Source organism: Rhinoraja longicauda, chromosome 10, assembly GCF_053455715.1.
Source record: "Rhinoraja longicauda isolate Sanriku21f chromosome 10, sRhiLon1.1, whole genome shotgun sequence".
In the NCBI taxonomy this organism is placed as follows: Eukaryota; Metazoa; Chordata; class Chondrichthyes; order Rajiformes; family Arhynchobatidae; genus Rhinoraja; species Rhinoraja longicauda.
The window spans coordinates 9,119,513-9,139,459 of record NC_135962.1 but is presented as its reverse complement, the minus strand read 5'-3'; the positions used below and the strand labels follow the sequence as shown (position 1 = coordinate 9,139,459).

At 42.8% G+C, this 19,947-nt stretch overlaps 2 protein-coding genes across 3 annotated transcripts in view; one reads left to right on the top strand and one right to left on the bottom strand.

Annotated features, from left to right (window-relative positions):
* The window catches only part of zfyve19 (zinc finger, FYVE domain containing 19), a 34,980-nt gene extending 19,147 nt beyond the window's left edge, over positions 1 to 15,833 (bottom strand). For both annotated transcript variants that reach the window (XM_078406178.1, XM_078406179.1), the window contains exons 1-6: positions 15,045 to 15,833; positions 8,897 to 9,018; positions 6,599 to 6,652; positions 4,140 to 4,303; positions 3,796 to 3,941; positions 787 to 895 (exon numbers count right to left, since the gene is read on the bottom strand). In XM_078406178.1, coding sequence (XP_078262304.1) covers positions 787 to 895; positions 3,796 to 3,941; positions 4,140 to 4,303; positions 6,599 to 6,652; positions 8,897 to 9,018; positions 15,045 to 15,098 — 649 coding nt within the window. In that variant the 5' untranslated portion in view covers positions 15,099 to 15,833. The remainder of the gene's footprint in view (positions 1 to 786; positions 896 to 3,795; positions 3,942 to 4,139; positions 4,304 to 6,598; positions 6,653 to 8,896; positions 9,019 to 15,044) is intronic.
* The window catches only part of dnajc17 (DnaJ (Hsp40) homolog, subfamily C, member 17), a 95,217-nt gene continuing 90,761 nt past the window's right edge, over positions 15,492 to 19,947 (top strand). Inside the window, exon 1 of the mRNA XM_078406180.1 lies at positions 15,492 to 15,703. Coding sequence (XP_078262306.1) covers positions 15,629 to 15,703 — 75 coding nt within the window. The 5' untranslated portion in view covers positions 15,492 to 15,628. The remainder of the gene's footprint in view (positions 15,704 to 19,947) is intronic.

Here is a 19,947-nt window from a genome sequence, read left to right as displayed (position 1 = left end):
ATAGCTACCTACATCATTCTACCCCGGCAGGATCTGAAGAGAATAGAGAAAATTATGAATAATAATTACAATAGGAAGTTGGGAAGTTGCATCAATTTGTAGGCAATGGTATAAAGTGGAAGGAAAATGGGTTAAGAGTTCAAAACTTCTGAAATAAGTTTAGATTGAGAAAGGAGAACATTTGGTAATTTCCCACACTTCTCCAAGTTTCAGGAAAGGATTGGCCCATTAAGTTAGTCACTTTCTCTGTCAGAAGATTCTGAGTGATATTGAGTTGGATGTTGTGGTCCAAAGCCGGTGCTAATGCTAAGAGTTATTGAGTTACTGAGTCAGATTCCAGCCCCAGCATGGAGCCTAGCGCTCATACTGCATTATCGCAATCCTTAAAGAGTTCAATAAGGCAGCACAAACTCCCACAGGCTTCTTGCTCTTGGACTGGGAGCTTGCAACCATTGTGCCTGGTAGAAGCTCAGAATAAAGATTTAGACGAAAGTGGAAATAGGTAATTAATGTGTAAATGAGTCTCTTCCACTCTACTTCTCATCCCCCCCTCCCTTCCCCTTTTTAAATACATCCTAACAATTCACCTAAACAAATCCGGTGCAGTAGTGAATTCCATATTCTTGTCATTCCCCGAGTTAAAAAAATGTGTCTTCTGAATTCTTAACCAGTTATTCGTGACTTTATTATACCCACTTCCTCAATAAAAATCAAAAATAGTACAGTATCTCAATGCCTAATAAATATCAAATATAATGCAAATAAAAAATAACTTGTATACCTTACCTTCAATACCAGAGCCGTATTTCTCATCTATGGCTGCTTCTTCTGACATCTGTTTGAGTAGGTCATTGGCTTGCTCTGCTTGAGACCTGTTATCAGGAGCCTGATGACTCTAGAATAAGGCAAGAGAATTCAACTTAACTTGTAAATAAGCTTTGTAGAAATCCGCACTGCCATACTTGGGATCCAGTGCACCTTACTTTCATTGCTAGGAATATGGAACTCCCATGGTTATTTAATGGCTCAAATTAGGGCCATTGTGAGGAAAACATTTAATTGTATTCATTTTTACAACTGAAATGTTAATTTGTTCAAACTTCATAAAATGACCACGTGCACAAGAACTCTGATCATTCAGCATAGGTAACGGCAGGTGGTGGTTGTTATTTCACAACCTGCGCTGAAAGAAACTGATCTCAGCCACAACGGCAATGGGCAAGACCAAGATTCATCCCAGTAAACAATGTGTCAAGCACCCAATTTAAATCTGTCCATTTCGTGGAGAGCACCAGGAGGAAAAATACAACTCTGTGCCAAATTTATATGTTCAGCTGTCTAGAACATCAGTTCAAATTACAGTGTTTGCAAAAGTACACAATATTTAGGGCGGCATGGTAGCGCAGCGGTAGAGTTGCTGCTTTACAGCGAATGCAGCGCCGGAGACTCAGGTTCGATCCTGCCTACGGGTGCTGCACTGTAAGGAGTTTGTACGTTCTCCCCGTGACCTGCGTGGGTTTTCTCCGAGATCTTCGGTTTCCTCCCACACTCCAAAGACGTACAGGTATGTAGGTTAATTGGCTGGGTAAATGTAAATGTAAAAATTGTCCCTAGGATAGTGTTAATGTACGGGGATCACTGGGCGGCACGGACTTGGAGGGCCGAAAAGGCCTGTTTCCGGCTGTATATATATGATATGATATGATATGATTAAGCCGTCTACCATAAAGTACTTAGCTGTTTTCATTTCTTTTCATAGTCATAGAATGACACTGGAAAAAGCCCTTCGGCCCAACTTGCCCACACCGGCCAACATGTCCCAACTGCACTAGTCCCACCTGCCCGCTTTTGGCCCATATCTCTCCAAACCTGTCTTAAACATGTACCTGTCTAACTGTTTCTTAAATGTAGGGAGAGTCCCAGCCTCAACTACCTCCTCTGGCAGACTTGCTAATCTTGCCGTGTCGGTTCTCATTCAAATCATTGATATAGATGACAAACAATAACGGGCCCAGCACCGAACCCTGAGACACACCACTAGTCACATGCCTCTAGTCCCAGAAGCAACCTTCTACCATCACCCTCTGCTTCCTTCAATGAAGCCAATTTTCTATCCATTCAACTATCTCTCCTTGGATCCCATGCGATCTAATGTTCCAGGGCAGCCGACCATGTGGAACCTTGTTGAATGCTTTGCTGAAGTCCATATATACATCTACAGCTCTGCTCTCAATGACCTTTATGGTCACGTCTTCAAAAAACTCAAACAAATTTGTGAGACGCGACCTCTCACGTACAAACCCATGCTGACTATCCCTAATTAGCCCTAGTCCTTCTAAATATCTGTATATCCTAACCCTCAGAATACTCTCTAGTACCTTTCCAACTACAGATGCTAAGCTCACTGGCCTATTGTTCCCAGCATTTTCCATGCAGCCCTTCTTGAATAGAGGCATAAAATTTCCCACCCTCCAGTCTTCTGGCACCTCTGCTGTATTTAAAGATAACATAAATTTTAAGAAGGACTCCTGCAATTTCCTCTCTGGTTTCCCACAATGTCCTCGGATATATCTGATCAGGCCCTGGAGGTTAGTGTACCTTCATACACGATAGTACTTTCAGCACCTCTTCGACTGCAAACACTGACTGCTCTCAAGACACTTCCATTGACTGCCCCAAGTTCCTCCGTCCTCCTGTCTTTCTCCTCAGTAAAAACAGAGGAGAAATACTCATCGAGGACCATGCCAATCTCCTGCGGCTCCACACAGAGTTGACCACTTTGATTACTGAGGGGTCCCACTCTCTCTTGAGTTATCCTTTTCCCCCTTATGTATTTATAAAATCTCTTGGGATTGCCGTTAATGTTATCTGCCAGAGCTACCTCATGGTCCCTTTTTGCTCTTCTGATTTCCTTTTTTACTTTGCTCCCTTGTTCCCGTAACTCTTCCAGGGATACACTTGATCCCGGCTGCCTATACCTGTCCCATGCATCCTTCTTAGTCTTGACCGATTCATCAATTTCTCTTGCCAGCCAAGCTTCCTTACACTTACCTCCCTTGCCTTTCACTCTAATAAGGACATGCATATCATAAGCTTTAGTCAGCACACTTTTAAAAACATCCCACTTGGCTGATGTTCCTGTCCCCTGAACAACCTGCCTCAATCAACTTGAGCAAGACTTTCTCTCATACCTTCAAAGTTGGCCTTTCCCCAATTTAGCATTTTAATATGTGGGCCCTCTCTGTCCCTATCCATAACTATCTTTAACCTAATCAAACAGTGATCACTGATCCCAAAATTCTCTTCCACAAACACTTCATTCACTTGCCCTTCTCAATTTCTCAAGACTAGATCAAGTATTGTCCTCTCAGGCGTGGGGCTCCCTACATATTGCTGTAGAAAACTCTCCTGAACACCTTTGAGAAATTGCACCCCATCTAAACCTTTCACACTATGATTTTCCCAGTCAATATTGGGAAAGTTAAAATCTCCTACTTTAACAATCTTATTAGACATGCAGCTGTCTGCAATCTCCTGGCATATTTGTTCTTCAAATTGCCGTTGACTATTTGGGGTCTGTAGTACACCTCCAACAAGGTGATCACCCCTTTCTTGTTCCTCAGGTTCATCCATATAGCCTCACCAGACGAACTGTTCGTAATGTCACCTCTCACCACTGCCGTGACATCCTCCTTAACCAATAATGTATGTGTTATTTATCTTTTTCTGTCTTAATTAAAAGAATGATAGGTAACTTGTACTTTCGGCAAGATATAAAAACATAGGTGTCCTTACGGGTTTAGGAGCCTGTGAAGGTGGGGTCTGGCCTCTTAACAGGGCTAACCTATCCTCCATCTCCCTGGTGGAAGGCATGGGCCGCTGAGAATCCTTCTTCAGTGCAGCTAGCCGACACTCAATCTCCTTCTGAGATGGTATAGATCCTGGAGCACACAATGACACATTGGCACAGTACAACATGGAGGAAATGCCCAAGATTGATTGATCCATAATCATTCACTAATTAAAATGGCAAATTCTGCATTTTCGCAGAGGGACAGGCCAAACAAAATTCTAGCTGGTCTAAGTTTTATCTGTCTTGTCTTTGGCACCACCATTTCCTGTAAAACAATTGAACTCACTTGGTTTTGTTTCTCCCCTTAGCTTTTCCAATCGTTCAGCAATGGCTCGATCCTCTTTCGAAAGACCCCGGTGTTTTGATGTATTGTCACGGCTGAGTGCCTGACACACCCCTTTGTGAACTGCAGCTTGACCTTGCTGTTTGGCTTCCAAAGCAGCTACTCGCCTAGACACCAGAAGATAGCATTACAGAAAGCTGGATTATATGAAGAATTGCATATTCAGAGTACCACGTAAAAAAAACCTGTATTTATAAAGAGTTGGAGCAAGAGATATTTTTGGGGGAGTCGCTTAACCCAAGTGCTGGAATCATGAAAAAATAGTTTGCTACAGGAAAAACTCCATTAATTTGGCATTCCCAGGACTACAGTGATGCTGGACTTTTAGATGTAGATTTTTCAGACCATTGGATGTTACTCAATATTAATACTCCAATACACTTTTAACTCACTGTTATTAGATGTTATACAGTAGAAATGATAAATGTCCCAGCAACCCTGGTAAGTTTAAAGGGAGCACGGAGAATTGCCAGGCAACACAGGAACCAGGGCCCTGGTGAATGTGAAGGTTTGGCAAATACATGGACAAACCATCAGTATTTCCGAAAAACTGGAAAGCAGATTATCGGAGTTTGACATTGCCATGATGAAGACACTATTGTGTCAAAGGATTTATTTAACCATTAAACCCATGCTGTTGGGGCTCATCTGTTTGAGTTCAGAGAGGAGCGCTAATGAAAGTGCTCAAAACTTTAAGAAGTTAACGCAGGTCAAAACATTGACCGCATGCTGGCATCAAGATAGCGGTGGTGATGGCGTACGGAGGAGAAGGTCAATGCCTGTGAGCTCACCTCCTGCACCCTAACAAGCTATTGAGTTTCAGAAGATGTACCAAGGGGAGATAAGGTGCACTTCAAAAGAAAAAAGGGATAAATTATTGGTGTCAAAATGAGACATTGAATAGCTCTCGTGTCTGTTTCAGTGCTGAATTATAGCATCTATCCAGTCTTACCGTTCACATCATTAATAGTGGGTGTAGGATAGTGTTAATGTACGGGGATCACTGGGCGGCACGGACTTGGAGGGCCGAAAAGGCCTGTTTCCGGCTCTATATATATGATATGATATAATAGAAACAGACCCAGTTCAAGGTTGAGTTATGCAGCTTGCAGACCACCGAAGAGGAAAGAGAAAAATCCAATTGGGAAAGATAGAAAATTTTCCAGTCATACTTGGATTATTGTCTCTCTTCTCAAATAGCTATCACTTTCCTGTTATTTCCCAATTGCCCTACAAATTTTCTCCTTTTAATTATGCATCCAATTCTCTTACTTTCATTACTTGTATCCTGTTGGGAAAGTAAAAGGAGTGCGAGTAGAATCTCGCCAGAACAGTATTTGAACTCTTGAATGGATGTGGGCTTTAAGAGCATTGCACAGAAGAAGAAAGATTGTCAAGAACGAGAAAATTGAACTTCTCAAGGACAACTTTGGAAATCGACATGTGGGAGCGCCTTCCGATACTAAAGAAAACAGGCCATTGTTATAGTGAACAACAAGTGATGGTAGTCATTGGTTAATTGTTTGAGAGGAATTAAAAATGACCTGAAATGTTAACAGAAAACTGATTTCCAATTGTAAAAATGATATTATACCGAAGCAAAACATGTACATTGGAAGTGTGAGGAACTGAATTGTGTTGAAAATTTTATTCATCATAAAGTTTCAATATTCACATCTAGTGAGGTTCCATAACTCATCATTCCCACAGAATAAACTTCAACAAGGATAAGGATCAAAGGCAGTTAACACATACTGAGGTAAAAAACATAGCCATAGCATTCATGACTATGAAATTAGAACCATACAACATGGAAACAGGCCCTTCAGAACACCGCATCTGTGCCTTTAAGCACCTACGCTTTCTCAAGGATTCAACATTTCATGGTGACAGGATATTTGAATCTATGTCAGCTCTCCAAGCATTCCCATACTACCATTCCACCTCTTATTTCCCAATAAATGATTCTCTCTCAGAACCCAATAATTAGCTCTTATTCTTCTGCCACCAACATATTGGGGACAGTTACATCAGTCAATTAACCTACCAGCAATTTTTTGTAACATGGGAGAAAACCAGAGCAGCCAGAGGAAACCCACACAGTCACTGGGCGAATGTGCAATTCTGCACAGGCAGAATCAAACTCAATTGCTGGAACAGCCCTAACCACTGCACCTCTGGGCTGCTCTATGAGAGCCACCTACACTCTAATTTAATAATGAAAGGAGATTGAATCAGGTACGTCTGTCCCTGTATTTCGTTGTCATTGTCCACTGATATTATTCAGATTCACCTACCTTTATTTCTGAAGGAACAAAAGGATCACACAGTTCTGCATTCTCCTAGCACTTACAAAATGCATGTATAAATACTGCTACCAATTTAGAAGCAATATCTCTTACTTTTTGTAGTTCTCTGGTGGTGACCATCTTGCAGTATTATCCTGTTTTTTGGTGCTGTGAAAGAATGAGCAATAGGTATTTTGTTAAAAATTCTCCATTCTGCGAGTCTCCTAATTCACATGGCCTGTGTCCCTTTCCCAGACTGATTCTAATCTTTGTGTCCTTAAGCAAATGTCACCCTTCACTCATGACAGTGTGGATACTTATTACATAAATTTAAACTGTATGGTCATTGAGCCAGATAACGATACACATAACAATTGGCTGTCTGAGCCACAAGGACGAAGAAGGTATTCGAGCAATAAACTTGCAATTTTTGATTCAGTTATCTTGTGTGAACATTAAATGTCATATTCATTCTACTATCTGTTTCTTCTCCTGCCTCAACTCATTTTCTCCTGAGATTGTTGACCAACTTTTTGTATCCTCTAAATCTGACTCTCCTACTGCCCCTAACCAGTCTCCCACCTCCATAAATGTTATCCAAATTATGTTTTGAGTCTTAATTCATCTTGTGCTCACTGACATACTGGCAATGGTTAAAGAATGCTTTTCGAAATTCTCTCAGTTTTTTCAATTCTGCCATTTCTTCGCCCCCATTTTACTTTGGTATCCTCCAATCCTACAGCCCTCCAATATATCTTTATTTATTGAATTTTAAGTTAATTCCTTATCTGGGAGGTACTATGCCTTCAGATGCCAAGGTCCTAAGCTCTTGGCTTTCCTTACCCTGTACCCCACTTTCACACAAATGAACTTTAATACTTTATGAAGCTTGCCATTAAATTAGGTTTGGTTAAACTCTTGGGAAGCATCTTGGGACAACTGATTGAAAATGTGCTATACAAAAGGATTATTACTTTTTTTTGACTAACAGCAAAGAATAAAATATCAATCTGATGACAACATCTCTACAGTTGCTTTCAGCTAGCACCTTTATAATGCCATCAAACAACTGATTTAATACACCGTGATATTGTAGAGCTACCACTAACATCAAAACTTCTATTCAAGTAACTCAAATTATGCTGTGGGCAGATTGGGTTACCTTACATAGTTGTCCATGTGTTCTCGGAAGGAAAGCAAATGCACCAGTGCAAATGACAATGGGCAATTAAAGCCTTTCCCTCTCTCTCCATCCCCTCCCCCTTCCCAGTTCTCCCACCAGTCTTACTGTCTCCGATTACATTCTATCTCTGTCCCGCCCACTCCCCTGTCATCAGTCTGAAGAAGGGTCTCGTCATCCATTCCTTCTCTCCAGAAATGCCGCCCGTTCTGCTGAATTACTCCAGCATTTTATGTCTACCAATTAAAGCCTTGTCTGATTGCACTTTCATAATATGCCATCCTAGCCCCACCATATGGGATACATGCAGCTGACTGAATGATCAACCCAAGTGCTCAAACTCTACCCATGTAACCAAAATGAGTTGTTTACCCTTTTTGATTCACCAGCACCCAAGCTTTCAAATGTATTTGAGAAACCTCTTACAAAGAGAACAATTTTATGCAACAACAAAATTTGTTTGCTTATCCCCAGTGTCAATCGAATGGTATCAGAAGAAGCTATAAAATAAAATAGGTTTTGCACTAGTGATATCATTATCGAGAAATAAAAACAGAATATGCTGGAAATACTCTGCAGGTAAGGCAGCAGTCCATGGAAAGAGAAACAAAGGACATTCCCTCAAACAAATGCTGCCCAGCTTGTTAAGTGTTTCCAGCTTTTTCTGCTTTTATTTGAGATTTCCAACATCTTTTTTTTTCATTTTTATGAACAAAAATGTTCTGATTATCTTGATTATGCAACTTTCACATCAATTCCAAGAATGAAGGAGGCTGCAGAAATTGGTGGACATTACTCCGGTGCGTCACAGGTATTGACCTACCTACCATCAAATATATCCACAGGAATTGCTGCCTCAAGATGGCAGATAACATCATCAAAGAACCACACAATCCTGGCCACGATCTCATCTTGCAACTACTATAGGTAAGGTGACACAGGAGCCCGAGAACTACTACCTCCAGATTCAAGAATAGGTTCTTCCCATTAGCCAAGAGGCTTTGGAATCATGCTTAACCACAACACTACCTCAGCACCAAATTACTATGGACCTTTGTATAAGCTTGCACTACATATTTAAGCTTGCCCTATTATGGCCAGGTTAAGTGGTATAACTGACAATATGGTGCATTTTGATTTTTGCATATATATTTTGCTGCTGCAACAAAAACTTTGTTGTTCTGGTCCCAGTGCCTATGTCAACAAAACGCTCTTGACTCTTAATCATTTACCTTGTAAGAGTTCCATGGCATTGTTTGCAGACCTTTTGCTGTGTATTTCCACAGCGGGGGACCAAAGCAACGTGACCAAGGCAAGATGAACAAAAAGCATAGCCACAGTTCTTGCAGGCAAGCTGGCAAAATGTAAAAACAAGGTAAAGAATGTCAATTAATTCACAACAAAACACATACCAAGGTCTTCACAACTATTCCCTATTTTCTCCTATTGTTACAAGGCAAATATGAAAACAATGGATAAATTATGACAGACGATTAAACTATTTTTTGGGTCTTGCTCTGAAAGAACGAATTAGACATATGTAAACATTGTTTGTATACTGTAAATGATGACTGAAGCCGGTGTGATCTTGTAGGCGTGGCCAAGACTGAGCAGTTTCCCATTCATCCTGTATATTTATCCATTCCAGGGGAACTGTGTTGGTGACATTGCAGAGTACTGTAATGAAGAAGATTGAGAAGGGAGTTGGTATAATGGCATTGCCTTACTTCACCTCAGTCTGCAATGTATATGTGGTGGACCAATTACTGAGGATCATGGCTTGCATGCCATCATGTAACAGATGCGGAGACATGAGTACGTTATTTTTGGTGTTTAGTGATGCTTCCCCAAAGTGCTCAGTGTAGTGAAGGTCATCTCTTTTGTACCTTTCAAATGACAGAATGTACATTGTGACTCAGTGAGAAACTCCTTAGTCACACATAGAAAGCGGTTGAGCAGGAGGCCTTGTGAAGATTTTCCACATGGCAGACAAAGAGACAAGCCTTGCCGTCAAAGATGTTGTCCCAATTATGGTCTGTCATAGAGAAAGTCACAGAACACAGAAACAAGCCCTTCAACCCATCATGCTTATGCCAACCATCCAATACCCATATACGTGAATCTCATTTACTCACTTAGTGTCCACTATCCACTTGGTTATTCAAGTGCTTATTTAGATATCTCCCAAATGTTGTGAGAAATACTGTCTCCATTACCCTCCCTGTCAGCATTTTCCAGATTGCATCTGGATGAGAAAAAGTTCATATTTTCTCCAAATGTCCCACCACTTATTCTAAAGCTTTGTCATCTGACATGTGGCGAAGATTCTCACTAGGTACCTTATCATTTGTATACGACCATGACGTGTTTTCTTCTTCCCAGGGATGTGATTTTTTACTAGAAATACTAACCTGCCAAGTTTTATTACTTCAGTAGAGACTTTGACTTTTCTAGAAACTTTGTCGGGTGACTTTTTCAACCCTTACCAGGCTGGGTAGCACAGGGACTCTCGTGCAGTGGACAATTTGTGTCGGACTAGTCTCAGACCATTTGTTTGGTCTTCAGCTGACTAGTCCAATTTCCGGCTTAAGTGGGCCGTCCACCGACAAATTCGATGTTCATGAATCGCATCGAATGCCTGGACCAAAATGACCCCCTTGTCAAGCCTGTGATCTTAAAAGGAATGATGAGCAGTTCCCATATCCTAGCGGAGGGACCACAAGCTTAAGCCGTGAAGCACATAACAGAAGCCGGGAAACCACCACTCGGATCTTGGATAGCCACTGCCATACCATCCGAGGGGCGGGTTTTGCCCAAGATGTCATACGGGCTTTTTGTTTTTGCAGCACGTCGCTCACAGTAGGCCTGCTGCCTGCACCACTGTGGAGTCGTTGGGTCTCCCAGCACGCTCTTCCGGGGGCATGCCTAGGGATGAGAATAAGTAAAATAGTGTAAAGAATAAAATTGTAGAATAAGTAAAAGGTCAGCCTGACCTTGCCTGACCTATAGCTAATGCTTGTACCATATGGAGCTACGTGCTGGAGTTTGTATGGCGTCTTTGTTCTGATGGTACAAGATGTTAAGAGATGTTATGCTTAGAAAAGATAACGCCCTCTCTCCTTGGGAGTGTGTGTTTACTGATGGATGGGTGTTTTTGTAGACGAGAAAGAACCCAGCAGTATAGTGATAAGGAATCTGATCTTTGACTGAGTCCTTGTTGGATAGTCTTGTATGACAGCTGTAACAAATGGCTGTTAAGAGTTAATAGTGTGAGATCATGAGGATTGGTGGTTTTCCTTGAGACCATGTGACAAATACTGATAGGTTAGCTTTGCTTTTTTGTAACACCTCCTGTATACGTTTATTAGTTGTGATCGGTTTTTGATAATTGTTTGTTTGAACTCTGTATAAATATATGATAAGTTGTAAGACAAGTTTGCTTGCTCTATCAGGTCTGTGAAGCTCTGGGAGGAGTCTGATCAGAGTCGGATTAGAGTCAAGTCCCACGTGGTAATAAATCTGTTGTACTCAGCCAGTGTTCGCCTCAATTATTATTGAAACCAGACTGAGGGTAAAAGAACCGGAATGAACATTTGGTGACAGCGGTGGGATTTCAACGGACATCCACTGCGAGTTTGCGGTCAAGGAGCTGAGTCGTCTTGGACGCGGAGAGAGGAAGTGGGTCCCCGATGTAAGTAGTTTTCACTACCTCTAATCCGCCAGTCTGATGATGAATCGGCCATTCGCTAGCTCATTATGATGTCCCGACGAAATTCAGGTTAGTCTGGCGAATACTGGAAGAGGCAAATATTAGGTCAGTGATCAAATATCACTGATGGTCAGTAACATAGATTTACTGAGGGAAAAATAGGTCAGTGATTAAATATCACTGAGGGTCAGTAACATAGAATTACTGATGGAAAAACAGGTCAGTGATTAAATGTCACTGAGGGTCAGCAGCACAGAGTTGCTGCGGGACACTTACATAGCGGCTGAGGGTCAGTAATAAAATTACTGAGGGTTGAAGTACGCGTTCGCGATAGTCTAAGGCTGTACGATATCGATGATTGTTGTGAAATTGTTAAGTATTTGTGCCGTTTGAAAATAATAGTTAAGTAATTGTGCTGTTTGAAACATGACTGTGTTGAATTATAAAGTAACCAAAATGGGTAATTGTTTAGATATTACGACCGAACCAAACAGTGCCTCGTAAATTCTATGTGAACGATATCCTGACAAATCAAAACAACTCAGACAACTGTCGGGGGAATTGATCAGATACTTTAGAGTCAAGGCCACAAGGTACTAAATCTGTTGTACTCAGCCAGTGTTCACCGCAATTATTATTGAAACCAGACTGAGGGTAAAAGAACCGGAATTAACAGGGACGCTTGCCAGGCCCGTAGTAAGTTCTTACTGCTCTGAGCCAATTGGTAAACTTTGCCTAGGAGCCCGGGTTATGGATTCTCGGGGCAGACGATTTTGCCGTCTTGTTTGCCAGGCGAGACGTTTCCAGCAGGGACCTTGCGAGGAGGTATGGCTCGCTGTGTGCTAGAATCCAAGATACAGCAGCTAATGTGGTAGGTATCCGACGTCGACAGCTGCGGAACTATGGCCTCAGACGTCCGTCAAGGCAGCCACAACCCTACACGGCATGTCACTTAAGGAGAAACCTAAAGACTCGTATACATCATGCCGAGTAACCATATCCACTCCCGCTAGGGAGTGACCACCCTTCGAGTAACTATGATGTGTCTCTCCACGCTTAAGAGAGTCATAGTTACTCACGCCTAAAGAATAGAATCAAGGTTAGTCACATCAAAGATGGAGTATTGGTTGATGACATTTTGGAAGTTCCTTTTCACAGATGCTGGCTTACTCTCTATCCTAGGTATACCTTTTCTATATCTTAGCTTCTCGGCGAGAATGATCCAGTGCATTTCAGCTACAGATGGCCTTGTCAGTATTCACAAATTCACACATGCTGTGGTTACAGACTAGTTACTGGATCGCCTGTTTTCACTCATGAGCTGCTTTTAAGGTCACAAGTTTCTTGTTGGACCTTTATCTATGGGTGCCTGTAGAACCATGTTGCATATATGTTTAATTCATTCCTTGATCTCCTGGTCATTCTCACAAAGTCAGTCTTAGTGTTTCACGATAGAAAAGGCCCTCATCTACACAATGTTAATTATAATAGATCAGAGAAGCCCAGATATTTTGACTCTTGTTGATTGGAGGTCATTCAGTCCTTTGCGAGGCATTATGTGGGTAGAGCTTCATCTGCAACATCTTAAGCACTTCAAATGTTCAAGCACTGCTTCCAAGACAACATTTTGAGGCCAGATTTATGGATATGGCAGGCAGAATTGGGCAGCAATCTATTAGCAGGAATCAACACCCGTCACGCCACAAGTGATCTGAACAGTCTTTCTTTCATTCCTGCGCTATGCAATCCGGGAGGTGCTAATGCTTGGATCATGGAAGATACCCCATGATGCCTTGTACATTTCTCCCCAACTAAACAGGATATTGATTATGACAAGATTGTTTCCAGACTCTTTACAGATAAATAACTACTTTAGAGTTAGCTTTCCCTTAAGTTTGTGTCCCTTCCAAACTTGAAATGGTCACCAAAAAGAATCAGTTTGTCTCCTATTGGGATTCATGCAATAAATGTTAAGTTGTTAAGATATCAGCTTCTCTACCAGAAATCACCAGGTCTGGTTTAATGAGACAACTCAGGAGATCTGTTAAAATCCAAGAAGGCAACATCCACTTCCCTATCCTCATCAATTCATTTAAAAAATGCTCAATCAAGTTTGTAAAGCATGACCTTCCATGGACAAACCCTTGCTGACTGTCCATTAATAGCCCATTCTCTCCCAAATGTGAGTAAATTGACTCCTGAAAAATCCTCTCCAATAGCTTCCCTACCATTGACACGAGGTTCATTTGCTTATAATTTTGTCGATAATCTCTACTTTCCTTCTTAAACAAAGGGAAGGGAAACTTTGTAATTCTCCATTTCTGGGATAATCTGGAATCTCAGACCCTGGGGATTTATCCACCTTAATGATCTTCGTCCAGCTCCTTCTTGATTTCAAACTAACCTTGGTATACAAGTATTCCCCACACTGATCTCACTATCTTCCATCTCCTTCTTCCCGTAGTACTTGTTTAGTACCTCACCTATATCCTCTGATGCTATATCCTCTGATCCCTCTGTTATCCTTGAGTGGTCCTACCTTCTCCCTTTTGTCCCCCCCCCCCCCCCCCCCCCCCCCCCCCCCGGCCCTTCTATTTCCTTATCAAGTTCTTTCCTGCTTGTTTTATATATTCCTTTAAGGCCTGGTTTCATCTTCTTAATCTTACATATGCTTCTTTTTTTTCTTGTCCAAATTTACAATCTCATTGGCTATCCAAGGTCATTCCCTTAGCTTGCCATCCTTATCCCTCCTCCTTACTGGAACATGCCGATCCTGAACTCTGACCAGCTGGCCTTTAATTGTCTCCCACATATCAGATGAAGACATACCCAATGAAAATTGCTCCCAATTTACTCTTCCTAGCTCCTGTCTAACAATGCTGTAATCTGCTTTATCCCAATTTAGACAATAGACAATAGACAAGGCCCAGACATCCATATTCATGACTAACTTAAACCTAAGGAAAAAAAGGAATTGCAGATGCCAGTTTCCAAATAAAGACACAAAGTGCAGGTCAGACAGCATCTCTCGGGAATATGGATAGGTAACGTTTTGGGTGAGTATATGGAACATGCTGCCACAGGAAGTACTTGAGGCAGGCACTATAACAACATTTAAATTACATTTGGACAGGTACATGGATAGGAAAGGTTTTGAGGGATATAGGCCCGGTGGGATTAGTGTTGGTGGGCATCTTGGTCAGCATTGACACCTTGGGCCAAAGGGCCTGTTTCCATACTGTATGACTCTATCTCTGGCCTTTGTCCAACCATCTAACAAAACCCCTCATCGGCTTTATCCATCTATCACCTGCCAGGCTTTCTCCTGTACCTTCTCCCTGCCTGCTACTCTGCCCCTCCTCCCTTTAAGCGTTCTCTCCTCCTCCCCACCCTCCCCCCCTTTACAATCAGTCTGAAGAAATGTCCATGTTCTTCAGAGATGCTGCCTGGCCCTTTGAGTTACTCCAGCACTTATGGAGCCGTGATCCCTGTTCTCAAAACGCCCTTCCACGAACAATGCTCGTTTCCTAATACAAGATCCCAACATAGCCCATCCTCGAGGTTATACCTATTAGAAAATGTTAGAAGCTGCTCATAATCCTGACATTGAGGCTTAATAACGAAGATTCAAACAAACAGAAGAGGCCTTGAAGTTTTCCGCCTGAACTTACCTCTTTCTTCAGCAAAGTGAATTTGGCCGCGCACCCGAAGCATCGTCCAGTCATTTTAAACAATGGTGCAACACACGTCCTAATATTGTGAAAATAGATGTAACTCGGTTACTTTGGCCCACTTTCCATCCACTGAAAACCTCCATCAGCTTTCGCTGATTAATCTCCAGTCTGCTTCTCCAGGGCCACCTGGAAACGCACCGATTGCATTGGACACACGCCGGGAGATGCAGTTCCCTCACTGTCACAGTGGCCGCCTTATCATGGAGAGAAAAGCTAATGGTACTACAGATCCCAGCGCGCACCATGAGCAATCACCTCTGCCTACCAGCTGTGAACTGGGCGACAGGCCGGGTACAGTCCCAGCATGCGCGCTGAGGCTTGCTGGGGGTTGTAGTCGTCATGGTACCAAGATGGCTGAAAGGTGCGGGGCTGCAGCGTTTGGAACTACAATCCCAAGAGTCATGGCGGCTGTCTTGGACTAGGGTGTTTTGTGGGTCAGGCTTGAGGCCTGAGTGCTCGTCGCAATCCGGTTTATAATCCACTTGTCGGGATCTGCTTTCCTCCCTCACAGAACGCGAGAGATGGCAGCCAAAGAAATCTTGCAGTTAGATCTATACTCGCTATTGGGTGTCAGTGACGACGCTACTGGCAAAGAGGTAACCGAATGCCGGCCGGTAGTTTAAAATACCCGCCAGCGCTGGTCAGTGGATGCGACGCTGGTTTTTCCAACTGCCTGTCTGGCAAAAGGCCCGAGCGACGGAAGGGGGGAGAAGAGAGGAGGGGAGAGGAAGGGAGAAGGAAGGGGGAGGAGAGGAAGGGAGAAGGAAGGGGGAGGAGAGGAGAGGGAGGAGAGGGGGAGGAAGGAAGGAAGGAAGGAATTGGAGGGGAGGTAGTAAAGGGAGAGGAGAGGGAGGAGAGGGAGGAAAAGAGAGGGGTGGGGAGAGGTGGAGGGAGGGAAGGTGGTGGTGGGTAGGTGGAGGGAGGGAAGGTGGTGGTGGGTAGGAAGAGTGTGGGAAGGTAGAGAGGAGGAGTATAGAAAGGTGGAGTAAGGGAAGGTGGGGGAGAGAGAGTGGGGACGGGAGAAGGCGAGGGAGGGAAGTTGTGACAACAATACAAAAATGAGATTAATGTAGTATTAGAATGAATTGATGGTTATTGCTGATTCATTGGGCTGAAGGGCTTGTTATGTGCTGTTTGACTCCATGATGTAAGGAGGCTATGAAGAGATAACATGAATTAAGAATGTGGGCAAAGATCTGACAAATGATGATACAAAGTAGGATACTATCTACATGATGGGAAAGTACAGCCCTTTGAGAAGCAGAGGTAACTGGGTAACCTGCAGATTCTAGATTCTAGAGTGGCTTTCTGGTCTTGAATGATCATAGATGTTCTTTATAGATTGAAACAAGTCTGTTGGTCATAATAATTTAGGAAAAATATATCTATGATTGAATTTGAGTTTAGCTTATTGCCATGTGTACCGAAGTACAGTGAAAAGCTTTTGTTGCGTGCTAACCAGTCAATGGAAAGATAATGCGTGATCATAATCCAGTGGAAGGTAAAGTCCAATCAAAGATAGTCCAAGGGTCTATTGGAAAAGTACACAAAATGAGATGGATGAACGGAGAAAAGTATTGATTAGAATTCCAATGCATATTTACTTGCGTCCAGTGTTGCTATCTTGTGGTGCAAATGTTTTGAAGAATGATCACTTTTTCTTTGATAATTGTGGCTAACAAGATTTTAGTAAAGCAACATGCACGTTAAATATTTGTACTCTGCATCCAGTCAGGAAAACACCGGATGGGACAGTGGTGTTGCACTCTCGAATGCATGTTCCATTCTTATGCTTGGTAACCTTTATTTGTTTATTTGTCAGTCTATCTACCAACTATCTTCTTATCTTGTAATTGATAATTATATCATTTTTCCAGATGAAGTGAACTAAATGAATGAATGAATACGTTTATTGACCAAGTATGTGCATATACAAGGAATGTGCCTTGGTGCTCTGCTCACAAATGACAACATAAACATACAGTTAACAATTAAGAATAAAGCATAAACACATCAAAACAATAAGGATACATTACGGTTTAAACATGTGGGTGAAAATAAACCTGAGGAAAAAAGAAACTACAGACTTTGGTTATTGAGTAGTCCACTCATGGGGAAAAAAGCTATTTTTATGTCTGGCTGTGGCTGCTTTCACAGTCCGGAGTCGCCTTCCAGAGGGAAGTGCTTCAAAGAGTTTGTGGCCAGGGTGAGAGGGGACAGAGATGATCTTGCTCGCTCGCTTCCTGGCCCTTGCAGTGTACAGTTCGTCAATGGGGGGAAGGTAGCAGCCAACAACCTTCTCACCTGCTTGAACGATCCGTTGCAGCCTCCGGATGTCGTGCTTGGTGGCTGAGCCAAACCAGACCATGATGGAGAAGGTGAGGACGGACTCAAAGAAAAGAGAAGAGATATTAGCCTATACATGGAAAGTAGAATGGTCAAATGACCTGATCAACAGCTGTTATTGTTATATTTAATAAAGCAGACAGAGCAAAGCAAGGTAAATTTAAATTTGAGAACATAAGGAACTGCACATGCTGGTTTACCTTGATGTGAGTGGTGAAAGAGTTGTTAGAATCCGCATTCTCCGAAACGGTAAGAAATCATTTGGAAAAACAGTAGCAAATTGAATGTTATGTGGAGATAGAACATGTATATGCTTCAGGATGGAATTCATGTGCTCAGTATTGTATAAATAGGTGTTCCTGTTGATCTAGAGTTTAGATAGTCAGAAACGTGCTAGAACTCACAGCTGTGGTGATGAGTTTCCAGCCAGGAGGTGGAGCAGAGCAGCAATGGGAAGGTTTAAAAGTGAAGTGTAAAATAAGTTTTAATGCAACTTTACTGACACTGGTGAGACCACTGCTGGAGTGCAGTGTACAGTTTTGGCCTCCTAATTTAAGGAAGGATTTACTTGAAATGGAAGTAATGTAGAGAAACTTCACTAAGCTCATCACTTGGATGAAGCGGCTGATGTTTGCAGAAAGGTCGAATAGGTTGGATCTGTACTCGTTGGATTTTAGAAGAAGGAAGGGTAATCTTATTGAAACGAGATTCTGAGAGGGATTGATAGTGGATGCTGAGAGAACAGTTCTCCACGCGTTGATGTCTAGACTTTAGATAAAACGCTACACAGTTCTTATTGGAAGTGAGGAGCAATTTCTTCTCTCAGGCCTGGAAATGTTTGTAATTCTCTACACGAGAACACGATGAAGGCTGAATCTATTATGTTGAGGATGACAGACGTGAACTCTAAGGGAGGCAAGAGATGAATGAATGAATAAGTTTATTGGCCAAGTATGTGCATATACAAGGAATGTGCCTTGGTGCTCCGCTCACAAATGACAACACAAAAATACAGTTAACACTAGGACCTCCTCTATATCCCGCAGCTCCGCTCTTGCTCCCCCACCCCCATTTGTAACAAGGACAGAATCCTGCTTGTCCTCACCTTCCACCCCATCAGCCAGCGTATCCAACAAATTATCCTCCAACATTTCCGTTACCTCCAACGGGATCCCACTACTGGTCACATATTCCCATCTCCTCCCCTTTCTGCATTCCGCAGAGATCGTTCCCTCCGTAACTCCCTGGTCCACTCGTCCCTTCCTACCCAAACCACCTCCTCCCCAAACCACCTCCTCCCCAGGCACTTTCCCCTGCAACCGCAGGAGATGTAACACCTGTCCCTTTACCTCCCCCCTTGACTCCATCCAAGGACCCAAACAGTCTTTCCAGGTGAGACCGAGGTTCACCTGCACCTCCTCCAAACTCATCTATTGTATCCGCTGTTCCAGATGTCAACTTCTCTACATCGGCGAGACCAAACGCAGGCTTGGCGATCGTTTTGCTCAACACATTTGCTCAGTCCGCCTTAACCAACCTGATCTCCCAGTGGCTGAGCACTTCAACTCCCCCTCCCACTCCCCGTCTGACCTTTCCATCATGGGTCTCCTCTAGGGTCACAGTTCCACCGCAAATTGGAGGAACATCACCTCATATTTCGCTTGGGCAGCTTACAGCCCAGCGGTATGAACATTGACTTATCTAACTTTAGATAGTTCCTCTGTCCCTCTCTTCCCCACCCCCTTCCAAGTTCTCCCACTGTCTTCCTGTCTCCACCTATATCCTTTCTTTGTCCCGCCCCCCCTGACATCAGTCTGTGGAAGGGTCTAGACCGAAACGTCACCCATTCCTTCTCTCCAGAGATGCTGCCTGACCTGCTGAGTTACTCCAGCATTTTGTGATACCTTCGATTTGTACCAGCATCTGCAGTTATTTTCCTACAGTTAACACTTGTTAGACTTGTGCTGGCCCAGCTGAAAAACATCACAAACCCCCTGCTGGACCCCCTGCAGTTAGCATACAAGATGTGGGCAGAAAGTCCAAAAGTGGTGCTTGAAGCCAAGACTTGATTATAATCTTATTGAATGGCAGAGCAGGTTTAAGGTGCTAATTGGCCAACTCCCACTCTGATTTATAATGAATGATATGAATGGTGGTGATGTTAGGTTAATGAAGGTAGTGAGGGCTAGTGAATGACTGAAAGGGATTGTCTGGGGTGGTGAGCCCACTGAATTACTCCAGCACTTTGTGTCCTTTTTTTGGTGGGGATATATATAGGAAGAGGTTGATGAAATCTGAAATTACCAAGAGAGAAGATTCACTGTTTAATTGCCATATGTACTGACACTGAATGACGAAACACTTACTTGCTGCAGCTTTCTGGGCCTGAGATACAGATTTAGAGAAACAGCATGGAAACAGGCCCTTCTGCCAATTGAGTCTGTGCCAACCAATGATCACCGATACAATGGTTCTATCCTGCACACTAAGAATA